This window comes from Arabidopsis thaliana (genome assembly GCF_000001735.4).
Source record: "Arabidopsis thaliana chromosome 1 sequence".
NCBI classification, from domain to species: Eukaryota; Viridiplantae; Streptophyta; class Magnoliopsida; order Brassicales; family Brassicaceae; genus Arabidopsis; species Arabidopsis thaliana.
In genome coordinates, this window is record NC_003070.9 from 3,676,564 (window position 1) to 3,689,917 (window position 13,354).

The window sequence follows — 13,354 nt, forward strand, 5'->3', positions numbered from 1 at the left end:
AATATGATATAATAAATTAACACGTGTACAAATTCCCAACATTGGGGTGGTGGCGCAGTTGGCTAGCGCGTAGGTCTCATAGCTATTGAGTGATCCTGAGGTCGAGAGTTCGAGCCTCTCTCACCCCATTTCCCTTTTTCTCTGTAATTTTCAATTCCCAAAATAAAGAAGCTTTCGTTTCTCTCTCGCATTGACCCTTCTTCTCCAGTTTTATGTTTTGCCTCTCTCCCACTTCTGTAAATAATCTTCTCACATCCCCGCACGATTATTCTCTAGCCGATCAACGAACACAGAGACGCTAATGTATTTGACTCGATTCGAATCATTAGTCCTCTAATCACACCGATTGATTTCCACCCACAGATTTCTTGTCTGAAATTTAGGGTTAGCGAAGGTTTGGATCAATGATGCAAGGTGAAGTACAATTGCAGCCACCGGATTCACAGAAACTAAGTGATTCCGCTCCTTTGTTAGGAGATCACACCAATTCTTCTTCGGCGTCTCCTTCTGCTGCGTCTGTGGTGGCAGGAAATAGCGATGAGATAAAGGCTGAAGAAGATTTAGAGAACGATGCTTCTTCAGCTCCTTGTTGTCGTATTTGTTTGGAGGACGATAGTGAATTGTTAGGCGATGAATTGATTTCACCTTGTATGTGTAAAGGCACTCAACAATTCGTGCATCGCTCATGTCTCGATCATTGGCGATCGGTTAAAGAAGGTTTTGCTTTCTCTCACTGTACTACTTGCAAAGCACAGTTTCATCTGAGAGTCGAACCCTTTGAGGATAACAATTCGTGGCGTAGAAAAGCTAAATTCAGACTCTTTGTCGCAAGAGATGTGCTTTTGGTTTTCTTAGCTGTGCAGACTGTGAGTATCTCTCTCTCTCAGCTTCTCTTCATAGTTTTCGTGAGGATTATAAAGCATTTATTAAGAGATTCTGAGGATAAATTTTATATGATGTCATAATCTGGCTCACAAAGTGAACTAGATTCGAATCTTGACCTGGTTACTGCGTACACATGGTGGGTGCTTGAAATTGACAATGGAAGTTGATGACTATCAAATTGTTCATTTTGCTCACTGTGACTTGCCATTTTTGAAGCTTGTTTTTCATAGAGATTGTCTGAATCTTTTTGACGTCTGATAATAAGAAGATTGTTGAAACTCTAGGTTATCGCTGTGATGGCCGGATTCGCATATATGATGGACAAAGACGGAGAGTTTCGCAACTCTTTCAACGATGATTGGGATCGTATTTTGTCGAAACATCCCATCCCGTTTTATTACTGCATTGGTATTTACTGAATCTTTCATCTCCCTTTTATTGCGTAACTAGTATACCTTTCAAATACCACGGATCTAGAAGCCTTACACGCGTTTGAACATTTGGTGTGTCATGAATTCTTAGGGGTTATATCCTTCTTTGTGCTGACTGGATTTCTTGGAATCATTCTACATTGCTCTGCTCTCAACGGTAATGACCCGAGGATGGCTGGATGCCAGAACTGCTGTTATGGATGGGGTGTCTTGGATTGTTTCCCTGCTTCAATGGAAGCTTGTTTCGCTCTTGTTGTTGTTTTTGTCGTCATCTTTGCCATTCTTGGTTTAGCGTATGGGTTTCTTGCTGCAACTATGGCTATCCAAAGGATATGGCAGAGACATTACCATATTCTCACCAAGCGAGAGCTCACAAAGGAGTACATTGTGGAGGATCTTCACGGAAGTTACACTCCCCCGAAGCTGGATGCAGAGCACGAAGGAAGACTGAAAATGCTGAAACTTCTGTGACCGTGTTTTTTAACTGTCAAATAAAGGTTGTAAGGAGTTTCGGGCACATGAGAGAGACGAGTTCATACGTATATGTTCACAGAGTGTCTTTCTTTTCTTTATCATGCGATGAAAAGTACCTAATGGATATTTTGTCTTATATATATTTATTATAATTATGGTATGAGGTGATGCAATGCTACTGGTTTTTCAGTGACTATTAAAGATATTGAGACCCAAATCTACAAACAGAGTCTATATACCGACTGATGTTTCAGTTATCACACAAAAAGCTCTCACCAGAGAAAAGGGATATTAGTGTAAAAGTGTTCCTTTTTGAGTTACAGTTTCTGAAAGCAGTGAGATGATAACGGAGAGCATAGGTACGTCGTTGCAGCTTAAATTTCCTACAAACCCCCGAAAACCTAAAAATATAACAAAAATACGACCACAGTGGGAGTCGAACCCACGACCTTCTGATCCGAAGTCAGACGCGCTAATCCACTGCGCTATGCGGTCATTTAGTATGCTAGTGCAGATTATAGTATATAATATCATCGTTTTCTTTTGGATTCACTCCAAAGAACTCGTAAAAGTCGTAAGCATTACTAAAGCTAAGTTGATTGTCAATTTTTTCAGATAGTTATCTTTGTCGATATACTGATCAATGTTAACTACAAGAAGACAATTGTATCATTCACAGCAAGAAAGAATCATAGAAAAAACAGCTCAATCTAAGAAAACAAAATGTATATATAAAGGAAAATATATAAAAATAAGCCTAATGTCAACGAATCACAACTTTAACGCATCAAGCCCACTCGACTAGTAGGAAACATATATACAATGAAGGAAGTGAAAGGCATGAAGAAACACATATGCATATTATAAACCTTTATGCCCAAGAACAATCTTTCAACACCTCATAGGCCATTGATCGTTGTTCTTCACTCAACTTCTCCGGGAAATTCACTAAAAACGTTATTCTCAAATCCCCTCGCTTACCTTCTTCTTTAGCATTTGGCATACCTTGACCTTTTATCGCCTTCTCAAATCCGTGGAAGATCACATCTCCCACGGTTATCGACATTGACTCTCCGCTCAATAGTGGCACCGAGAGTTTGCATCCTGTTAAAGCCTTTAAAAGAGGAATCTCTACCGCAATCTCTAAGTCGTCTCCACGTCTTTTGAACAAAGGGTGTCTCTTTTCTTCAACCACAAATGTAATATCTTCAGGTAGATAGCCCGGTTTTTCGTTCCCTACTCCTTCGAATGTGATCTTCGTCCCTTTCTTCCATCCCGGTTGGATATTCACTCTTAACATTTCTTCTTGTTGCATAATCAATCTGTTACAAAAAAACAGAACATAATGAATGACTCATTGAGTAAAATAAGAGAACGTGAGAGCCAAGAAACAAACCCTTCATCGGTAATAATGTCTCTTTTGATCTTGATGTTCTTGACTCCACCATGGCAGAGTTCTTCTAACGTACACTCAAGCTTTTTCTCCACAGCTGGTGGTTTTTTCGGCGGTGTAGACTGCGAAAACACTATCGGCGTTGTGCTTCTCCGGCTTATACTCTTTGCAATTGATCCAGCCGTATCCCTCGTGCTCTTACTCTTTGAATATGGCAGAGAGGTCGATGTCGCCGAGCTCGTAGAGCCTCTTTCATCCTTATCTCTCTTGCTAGCACTCTTCGAAATCGACGAAGGAGAAGATTGTTTGACGCCGTTTATCGGACTATTGCTTGTAGGAGACGAAAGTTTCTTTACAGATCCGAATAAATCACCTAAGGTTTGATCTTTTCCTCTAGGACTCGTGAAAGGTGACGTCATCGGACTGGTGTTGTTTGAGATGGGACGTGATTTCAAACCGTGGCTTCTCACTCCGCTGTGGCTGCTGCCTTCGTCTCTACGGCTTGTGCTTCTTGAGAAAGCAGAACGGCGGTTGGAAGAAGCGGAGGAAGAGAGGTACGTTGGTCTAGCTTGCGGCGTGTGGCTACGGCGGCTACTTGAGTTTGATAACAGAGAAGAACGACGTTTGAAGACGCTACTATCGTCCATGCTCTGTAGCCGGAGACCTCTCCGAGCAGCAATGAGATCATCCTCCTCCGCAAATTTCTCCTCCAAATATCTCCGGTGGATTGCCTATCAATTTTTACAAACAAAAATATTATTTTACTCTGTTCTCACGATCTCTGGATTGAAAAATGATTTTTTTATTTTACGAAACAGAGGTTTTCACAAACAATCCTCGAAGAGATAAAAAGAAGAAAGAAACGGAAATCCATAATGATATAAATCGAATATTTCGCCGTTTGATCATTGTTGGGAACAATTTATCTATTTCTACGTTATTCCATAGCAAAAATCATTGCTCAAATGTGAAAACGTAAATGAAATGATGATCAGAAAATAGCGTTCGTCACAATAAGAGAAGATGTTAATTAAACGTACGGAATCGGCATCGGAATGGGATTCGGATTTGCGATGAGAAGAAAGAGGGTGCAATTTGGTGACGAGGGACTTGTAGGCTTTGCATGCTGTCTTGGAAATTCCAAAGAAATCTGTAGCCGGCGAACGAGGAGTCCCCATTGCATACAGAACAAGAAGAAGATGATCAAGAAATTAGCGGAAAGAGAAAACAGAGAGAAAGATGAGGAAACTTGTCGTTGTCGTGTGTAGGGATGAATTAGATTATCAGACAGACGAAGAGCCGAGTTGTTTGGGAGAGCTTTTATTAGGAAATTTCTGTTTTTTTGTTTTCCGAAATAAAAATATTTTCTTAAGAAAATTTATAGGCTTTTCTTATTTAATTCCCCTTTGATAACTTTTTACTAGGAATTGGATGAGCATGCATCGACCCGGTTTGAGAGAGAATAATCAGAACCAAAGTATTGTACTTATCATGAGATTATGGATACACTCAAAAGATACATTTACCAGCGGTACATTTGTAGACTTGTATAGTTTATCGAAAGTGCATGAGCATACTGACATGAGAATAACGAATGATCCGTTTCGGTTGTAGCACAATCTTTGGTAGTTTTGTATGTTGCATAAGTTATTTTTATCCGCAATAGTGGATCCCCATTCCCATCAGCAAGCAATAATAACAACTCTACACGTAAAGAGTCTAATTTGATAATTTAGTCGACTGTTTAAAATGATATCTCTAGTTGACCTTTATTCAGTTTTCTCTTTTGTCTTACCGTCTGAATTTTTGTCCCATTAATTTTGTCAAAATTTTATAATCCTAGTACTATCTATTAATTTTGCTTTTTCAATTTTCCCACATTTAACATTAAAAACGAAAGTGAAACGTAGCCACTATGGAATATGTTTCATTCATCGTTAGTGTTGGCAGTTGCAGGTGGGGACAAGCTGCATTTCCATGTTGCTTCCAAAGTCAAACAGATCAAAGCAGCCTCTTTGACCAAAAGAATCCAACTTTTTTCCTCAACTTTCATGGCCGCCAAAATCAATCACTCACTTTCCACCACCAAAAAACCTCAGATTCTCCAAACCCATATCTTCGATTTCACCATAATCCAACATAAACATGCCTAACTCGATTCTCTTTCTTCTTCTTTCATTCCTGTATCTCACAAACTGCGTTGCTCAATCTCCATCACAAACTTGTCCTTTAGATTTCTCTCATGTCCTAACAATCCCATGGAACACAACAGATTGTCAAAAGTCCGACAAATCAGCCGATAGCAAGAACAGTTGTTGCCAATCTCTTTTAACTCTAATCGGAATCCCTCTAGCTCATCGTCTCAAACAAACTTCCAATTTCCGTCTCCCAAATCTCGCTACTTCAATCTCTTGTCTCAACAATCTCCAAACGAAGCTTAGTTCACTCTCTCTATCTTCGAATCTCACCTCTCTCTGTTTCGATCCGAATCAGTTCGTCATCAATAACGAAACCTGTGCTGGAATCCAAACGACTCAAGATTGGGTATCTCGTCTCGGTCCATCTACGGCGCTTGACTCCGCCTGTAGCAGTGGTCTCACTGATCTAACGCGATGCGACGCTTGCGTGGCGGCTGGGTTTAGGGTTCAAAAACAGCTCATCACTTTGGACGGTAATAGCTCTCACGGTGTTTATTGTTACCATTTTGTGGTTACTTACGCTGCTGGTATTGTTAACAAGAAAGGACCTGAGAGTGATGATGCTTTGTCTTGTCTCTTCTCTTTGAGTTTGAGATCTCCATTGAACTCAAAGAAGAAAAGACACACGGTGGCTCTTGCTTTAGGGATAACCGGAGCTATTTTCGGGGCTCTGGTTATTGCCGGTTTGATTTGTTTGTATTTCCGGTTTGGTAAAGCTGTTAAAGGAGGAGAGGTTGGTTGGGAGGATCAAGGGTCTAGACCGAAATGGAGACCAAACACTGGCTCTATCTGGTTCAAAATCGAGGAACTAGAGAAAGCTACGAATAACTTCTCGCAGAAGAATTTCATCGGTCGAGGCGGGTTTGGTTTTGTTTACAAAGGGGTTTTACCAGATGGATCGGTTATCGCGGTTAAGAAGGTGATAGAGTCTGAGTTTCAAGGGGATGCAGAGTTTCGTAATGAGGTTGAGATCATTAGCAATTTGAAACATAGGAATCTTGTTCCGCTTAGAGGTTGTAGTATGGTGGATGATGATAGTGAGAGTCAGAGATATCTTGTTTATGATTACATGTCTAATGGAAATCTCGATGATCACTTGTTTCCTCGAGGTGAGACTACGAAGATGCCATTGAGCTGGCCTCAGAGAAAGAGCATCATTTTGGATGTGGCTAAAGGGTTGGCTTATTTGCATTACGGTGTGAAACCCGCTATTTATCACCGGGATATTAAAGGTACGAACATATTGTTAGATGTCGATATGAGAGCGAGAGTTGCGGATTTCGGTTTAGCTAAACAGAGTAGAGAAGGAGAGTCTCATCTCACTACCAGAGTTGCGGGAACACACGGTTACTTGGCTCCAGAGTATGCCCTCTATGGTCAATTAACCGAGAAAAGCGATGTGTATAGCTTCGGGGTTGTTATATTGGAGATCATGTGTGGAAGGAAAGCTCTTGATCTGTCTACTTCTGGATCACCAAACACTTTTCTGATCACAGATTGGGCTTGGTCATTGGTAAAAGCAGGGAAAACAGAGGAAGCTCTTGAGCAGTCTTTGTTGAGAGAGGAAGGCTCAGGGCTCTCGAATCCGAAAGGGATAATGGAGAGATTCTTGCAAGTTGGGATATTGTGTGCCCATGTATTGGTTGCTTTAAGGCCAACAATATTAGATGCATTGAAAATGCTTGAAGGAGACATCGAGGTTCCTCCTATTCCGGACCGACCAGTCCCGCTCGCGCATCCTTCGTACCGTATGGACGGAAACGGATTCACAATATCGCCTGCGCTTAGCGGACTACAAATACATTCCGGAGATATGCTCAGATGAAAAAACTAGGCTCATGTGAGATTTTATTTTGTAAATATTTGAAAGCAACGATCACGTCTTTTGATTACATCATGTAAAACAATTTCAGAATGTTGTAGTATATCATAAGTAGGGAAAACATATAGTTCATTGTAGGATTATATTCTAAATCAAAGTAGAGGCGAAGGCTGAGATGCGGGGGTGAGGGCGGTAGCTGGTGGAAGCCTTCCGGTACAAGTGCAAAAGTTATTAAGGCACTCACATTTGGTGCAGTGGTTCACAGTCCTGCACCATCTTGACACTAATGGTCCTCTCGCCTCAGCCACCATGTAAAATTCTGCAACCATTCAAATTTGTGTTTATTTTTGTCCGTTGCAAAATTTATATGTATATAAATAAGAAGAAATTACATATTTTTTTTTTTTGTCAACAAGAAATTACATAGTTTGATACATAATGATTTGTCAAAGCATTTTCAACAGAAAAAAATCAGATACATATTTTACTATTAATTTTATATCTGGTAAATTCTATATTTTACAGTATACAGTACATTACACAATTTCCTGAATCAGTTGAATATAAAATGCTCAAACTAGCATAAATTTAAAACTTTCCAGCATTGGTAATACTCAAAAAAAAAAATCAATAACAAATAAATGTTTAGTTGTAATTCAGACACAACTTGAAACCCCAAAAATCAGACTGTGAAAATTTGTGTGCTCTTTTTAACTTTTAATTGCTAAAGTTAGTTAGTAATTTAAAACATTCTGGTTACTCACTTAGTATTAGTTATTACTGTGGTAACAACAAAATTTAATGATAATTGTAAAACTAACGGCCAATCGCATTTGCTGCTCTCTTCTTCAGCTACGCAGATCTTACGAGCACTTTTATATATTTGTCTTTCTTCCCGAAATACCCTTGTTTCGATTTTCTCACCTAAAACTCTTCCCCAAAAATTTGCAAATTCAACGACTCGTCTCGGCGATGATGGAACGAACCTACGGCCGCCGTAAGCCGGGGATTCCGAGGACCCTATCGGACTCTCTAAACGACTCTGTTTCTCAGACTGAGTATCTCTCTTCCTCTTCGTCGCCGGACATCGAGCCCATTGATTACTCTCTCCTTCCTTTCTCCAGTCAAGAGTCTTCCTCTCTCTGGCATTCTTCTTCCAGGTCAAATTTCAGAGAGGATTATCCACAGAACGGAGGTGTTGTACGGAGGGCGAAAAGAGTCAGGAACGGTGCTGAGGCTGCTGCTTTTACTTCCACTTTGCTTGAGGCTCAGGAGTTTGGTGAGCTGATGGAGCATGAGGATGAGGTTAACTTTGCGCTTGATGGGTTGAGGAAAGGACACCAGCTCAGGATCAGAAGAGCTAGCTTGTCCTCTCTATTGTCGATTTGTGCATCTCAACACCAGCGTCGCTCCTTGAGGGCTCAAGGGTAAGAAGCTTTACTCTTTTTTCTTAGATTTTTCGATTTCCCCCTTCTCTTTGGGGTTTGATTTTGTTCAATTCATGAGAAATTTTCCAAATTGGCATGTGGGTTTTCATTGTTTTCCGGTCTTCTAGATTAGGGCACGATTAGGGCCAACAAACTCTATGGTTTCGTTTTCTCTTCTCTGTATTTTTGGTTCTTGTAAATCAGATTTGTGATGGATTTGGACTTCTGAAGAGGATTAGGGCATGACAGTTTAGAGAATCTGGTTTGTAGTGGATTGGAATGGTGTATTACTGAATAGGGTTTGTATCATGATGCATGCGAGGTAAGGTTTTAGGACTATGTCTGATTCTCTCCCAAGGACTGGAGATTTTGTGTTTGTCCCATTAATTGATTCGTTGGTTGAGTCGATAAGAAGTCCTAGATGGATGCTGAGTCGTAAGTATCATGAAATCTCAGGAAAAGTTACCTAATTTTGTGGGAGCTTATTGTTTCAGGATTTCCCAATCCATAATTGATGCGATTTTGGTTCTTAGCCTTGATGATATACCAAGCAATCTTGCCGCAGCCACCCTTTTCTTTGCGCTAACTGCTGATGTAAGTGATTTGCAGATGCTGTTATGTATGTTTTTGATGTTTAATCTTTGATTCATTGACGTTTTTTTGGTTTCTTATTCACCATTTCACATTTTCCGTATATAACTTTACCAATTCATTTTCATGACTCCAGGGTCAAGACGAGCACTTTATGGAGTCACCCAAGTGCATCAAGTTTCTGATAAAGTTGTTGAAACCTGTGATTGTCACTAGCACCGAAGGGAAGCCACGCAATATAGGATTTAAGCTCTTATCATTACTTAAGGATGTTGATGCAGCACGGGATCCAGTGAAAATGGATGATCCGAGCTCCAGTGATATCCTCTCAAGAGTTCAGGAACTTCTTGTTAATTGCAAAGAAATGAGACTGAATGATAGCTATATAACTGAAACAACGAGGCCTGAGCTAAGTACAAAATGGGTAGCTTTGTTGGCCATGGAGAGAGCATGCGTATCCAAAATTTCTTTTGATGGTATTAGAACTTTTTGCCTTTTCTCCCGGAAGTAATGACTAGCTAACTATTTCGGAGATCATCTTAGAATCAGTTAGATTAGGTTATAGATGATGAAAAGTTCCTGTTCTCTCCAGTATTTATTTTGCTTCTCTAGGTTTATTTTAGCATAGAATTAAGGTGATAATATTATGATCTTTTGTTTACCCCCATCCAGATACTTCTGGTTCTGTAAAGAAGACTGGAGGGAATTTCAAGGAGAAACTGCGAGAACTAGGAGGACTTGATGCAGTCCTTGAGGTTGTTATGGATTGTCACGCTGTTATGGAGGTGTGAAGCTGTATGTTTTTTTTTCATCTGCACTGATATCTTTCGTAATATAGAAAGGTAGTCTATGATTGCCTAGGAGGTTGATAACTCGTATAAAGCATCTTAGATTGCTACTTTTGTGATTGTTTAGGTATTGTCAGGGTCTATTCTTTTTGCAATCCAATTTACTGAAACGTGGGTTAAGTGAAGGTGCTTTCTTTGTATATTGAAAGAGAGATTACTTGTTGACTTTCTTTACAGTGGTGTATGACTTTGTTTATACTTAGAATAAGCTCTTTTGACACAAATTAGCAATGTGAAGGCACTTCTATTGATAAACTATATAGGTTATTTCCAGAATCTTCTACTGCCCCATGTATACTCTCCTTTGTGCATTAATTGTCTTAATTGCGGGCGGTTTGCAATTGCATTATGTTATATTCATTGAGAGAATCTAATACAAATTCTATATGCAGCGTTGGGTGGAATACGACGCACTTTCCGTCCAGGAAAAGAAAGATAATCTGCATAAACAGAGTTTAATGTTGCTTCTGAAGTGTCTGAAAATCATGGAGAATGCTACATTCCTCAGCACAGACAACCAGGTATCTTTTATGTATATTGGTTTCTAGATTCATGACAATATCCTGGAGATTCGGACGTTAATCAGCTGTGTTATCAAGTTGCAGTATATATAACTCAGTGTCTGATATAATATAACTGTAACGCTAATTTTGCTTTTCAGAATCATTTGCTCGGATTTAAGAAATGTTTGGGTTCTCATGATTCCCGAATGTCTTTCACAGAGCTCACAATAAGTGTCATCAAGATGCTTTCAGGTTCGCAATTGTTAGCATGTCTTGTTCTGAAGTGTTACACATTTTGACTTCCGCTCGTTCTATCATCTCTTATTCTGATTACTGGTTGGACTGATGGCTAGGTCTTCACCTACGTGGAGGTTTTTCAAGTCCTAACACGAACAATGTGAATTCTCACTATTCAAATGGTGGTAATCATGATTCTGTTTTGGAAGCAAATAGGAAAGGTAATTTATTCTTCTAGCCATAAATGAGTCCCTCTCCTCTCACTGTCTCTTTGTATTCCCCCTTTGGTCTCTGTTTTTTCTATGCTAAGCCACTTATATCTTTTGCAGTTACCAATGAGGTTGTGACAATCAGTTCAGATACATACTCGACCGTTGGCTCTATCTCCACGAGGAATGGGAGTGTATCCCAAAGAAGTCAATCCATAATCCATTTAGATTTCTCGCCAACATCAATGTCGGGTTCTCAATCAAGTGTGTCGGGGAATGAGCCTACTACGTCAAAAACAAGAGTCGGTTCCACCATCTCTGGCTCATTTGCAGGGAGATTAGCGTCATTGGGTAGTGACATTGCCAGAACTACTTTAAGGACTACTCAAGCTGGAGAACCAATCTGTAAAAAATTTGGAGAGTTTGCACCCCCCGAGGAAAGCGAAGATCCTTTTGCGTTTGATTTAGAAGATTATAAACCTTCCAAGTGGGCAGTAGTGTCCGTAAACCAAAAGAAGTCTAGAGCTCAAAAGAAGAAAGGATGCTACAAACAAAGTAAAGATGAAAGTTTGTATCAGCTGTTCTCAAGCCAAGAAGAGTCATCAAACCATAGGTTGAATTCCCAAGAAGAATCAAGTAACAGAGACTGCAGTACATCGCTGCAACCATCTCATTGTACAAATGACATTGATGAAGAATGTCTCTGTCTTTTATTTGATTGCCTTCTGACAGCCGTAAAGGTAATTTTCTTAGAGTCTTTTATCACCTGTTTACTGGTCTGCGGTGAAATTCTCTCAGCTGGAGTAGCACAAATTTAGTTCATGATTATCTATCTCTCTGCAGGTTTTGATGAACTTAACAAATGATAACGTTGTCGGATGTCGACAAGTTGGTGGGTGTAGAGGGCTGGAAAGCATGGCTGAATTAATTGCCAGACACTTTCCGTCTTTCACCAGATCTCAGCTTTTCAGTGAGATGGAAAAGACGGGATCGTCCCATCAGAAGAAAGACAAATACCTTACCGATCAGGAGTTAGATTTTCTTGTTGCCATCTTGGGTTTGCTGGTAAATTTGGTTGAAAGAGACGGAGTGAACAGGTTGGTAGAAACAAATCTCAGCTTTTATGATAACCCTTTTGAGTTTGCTGTATTGCAGTAAAAAATTAATACCATCATGTGGTTGAGTCAATACAAGTTAAACTAGTCACACTCTTTTGTCTTTAACCCTACAGCGGGGGTGGTGATTCTTTTCTAACCAGTTAACTGATATTTTCGTAGATCACGGCTTGCTTCAGCGAGTGTTCCTATTACAAAACCAGAAGAGTTGCAAGAAAGTGAACAGGAAATGATTCCTTTACTATGTTCAATCTTTCTCACCAATCAAGGATCAGCAGAGACCAAAGAAGAGACAACTACCTTCACCTTAGTGAGTAGCAGCATCACTTGTTGTTTACTCGAACTTCTAGATCCACAGAAAAGGCTTTATTGTTAAACGTGCTGGTTATTTTTTGTATTCAGGATGATGAAGAAGCTGTTTTAGAAGGCGAAAAGGAAGCGGAAAAGATGATTGTAGAAGCATACTCTGCTCTACTACTCGCCTTTCTTTCAACTGAAAGGTACTTTTCGTTTTCAATCTTATCATATATGTCATATCCATTTTAACACTCTAAGAAACTAAACATGCTCTTGGACTCACTAGCAGTAGAAGTATACGCAACTCCATCAAGGACTATCTCCCGAAACGCAATCTGGCAATTCTTGTACCGGTTTTGGAAAGATTTGTGGTATGCACCTCTTTAACACCTTATTGTTGCTCGGTTTCAGTAGGAAATCTCAAGATCCTAAAAAGTGATTGTGTTTTTTGTATGTTCAGGCATTTCACATGACTCTGAACATGATCCCTCCGGAGACACATAAAGCAGTGATGGGAGTGATTGAATCCTGCAAATCACCGTAGAAAGGGATCAAAAAGGGCAATTAATTCTTCATTCTCCAATTTCTCTGTACAGCTTCTGCAATAGAAAAGAAAAAAGAACTTGGAATGCTTTGGGGTGATCACTAACTCTGGTGATCGCATTGATGTATGATATAAGATTATAAGGCTGCTATTAGTACGTTAGTTCTCTCTTTTAGAGTTATACTGTTTGTCTCGGCTTAGGTTTTGTTTAGTTGTCCTTTACAGTTTTACTCATACACTCCATTCTTTTTGTAGTTTTCTTGACTAATCCCATATATACAAGTTTGCTCTACCACTTTTTCTTTATAAATCTGTTCCATCGTTATAGTTTATATATAATTGTCATTACGTTATGATATTTCGCAGCATATTACAGTTTT

General features: G+C 39.7%; 4 protein-coding genes, 1 long non-coding RNA gene, 2 other non-coding genes and 1 pseudogene across 8 annotated transcripts; 4 read left to right on the top strand and 4 right to left on the bottom strand.

The window, feature by feature from the left end:
• The first annotated feature begins 43 nt into the window (after positions 1-43).
• On the top strand, positions 44-128 carry AT1G11010. Its single transcript is given in 2 exon segments — positions 44-82; positions 93-128. It is a non-coding gene; the product is annotated as a tRNA-Met (tRNA).
• AT1G11020 (RING/FYVE/PHD zinc finger superfamily protein) lies at positions 128-2,004 on the top strand. Its single transcript, NM_100976.3, has 3 exons — positions 128-866; positions 1,170-1,293; positions 1,408-2,004. Exons 1-3 carry the CDS (start codon positions 405-407, stop codon positions 1,785-1,787), a joined length of 966 nt encoding a protein of 321 aa, NP_563883.1. The 5' UTR covers positions 128-404; the 3' UTR covers positions 1,788-2,004.
• Positions 2,005-2,211: 207 nt separating this feature from the next.
• AT1G11030 lies at positions 2,212-2,285 on the bottom strand. The gene has a single exon. It is a non-coding gene; the product is annotated as a tRNA-Arg (tRNA).
• A 132-nt stretch (positions 2,286-2,417) lies between these two features.
• AT1G11040 (HSP40/DnaJ peptide-binding protein) lies at positions 2,418-4,469 on the bottom strand. The gene is made up of 3 exons (NM_100977.2): positions 4,224-4,469; positions 3,187-3,914; positions 2,418-3,112 (listed from the first exon to the last, which is right to left on the bottom strand). The coding sequence occupies exons 1-3, from the start codon at positions 4,359-4,361 to the stop codon at positions 2,662-2,664; spliced, it is 1,317 nt and encodes a 438-aa protein (NP_172571.1). The 5' UTR covers positions 4,362-4,469; the 3' UTR covers positions 2,418-2,661.
• A 646-nt stretch (positions 4,470-5,115) lies between these two features.
• AT1G11050 (Protein kinase superfamily protein) lies at positions 5,116-7,606 on the top strand. Its single transcript, NM_100978.2, has one exon — positions 5,325-7,606. It carries the CDS (start codon positions 5,329-5,331, stop codon positions 7,204-7,206), a length of 1,878 nt encoding a protein of 625 aa, NP_172572.1. The 5' UTR covers positions 5,325-5,328; the 3' UTR covers positions 7,207-7,606.
• AT1G04833 lies at positions 5,241-7,588 on the bottom strand. Its single transcript, NR_138784.1, has one exon. It is a non-coding gene; the product is annotated as an other RNA (long non-coding RNA).
• AT1G11055 lies at positions 7,356-7,532 on the bottom strand (annotated as a pseudogene). The gene has a single exon.
• A 398-nt stretch (positions 7,607-8,004) lies between the features above and the next one.
• Positions 8,005-13,329, top strand: AT1G11060 (WAPL (Wings apart-like protein regulation of heterochromatin) protein; the record flags this gene model as incomplete). Its single annotated transcript, NM_100979.4, has 13 exons — positions 8,005-8,630; positions 9,125-9,224; positions 9,358-9,697; positions 9,894-10,006; positions 10,462-10,590; positions 10,731-10,824; positions 10,926-11,030; positions 11,139-11,758; positions 11,862-12,115; positions 12,296-12,443; positions 12,536-12,633; positions 12,720-12,801; positions 12,891-13,329. The coding sequence occupies 13 exons, from the start codon at positions 8,005-8,007 to the stop codon at positions 12,972-12,974; spliced, it is 2,793 nt and encodes a 930-aa protein (NP_172573.2). The 3' UTR covers positions 12,975-13,329.
• Between the last annotated feature and the right edge of the window lie 25 nt (positions 13,330-13,354).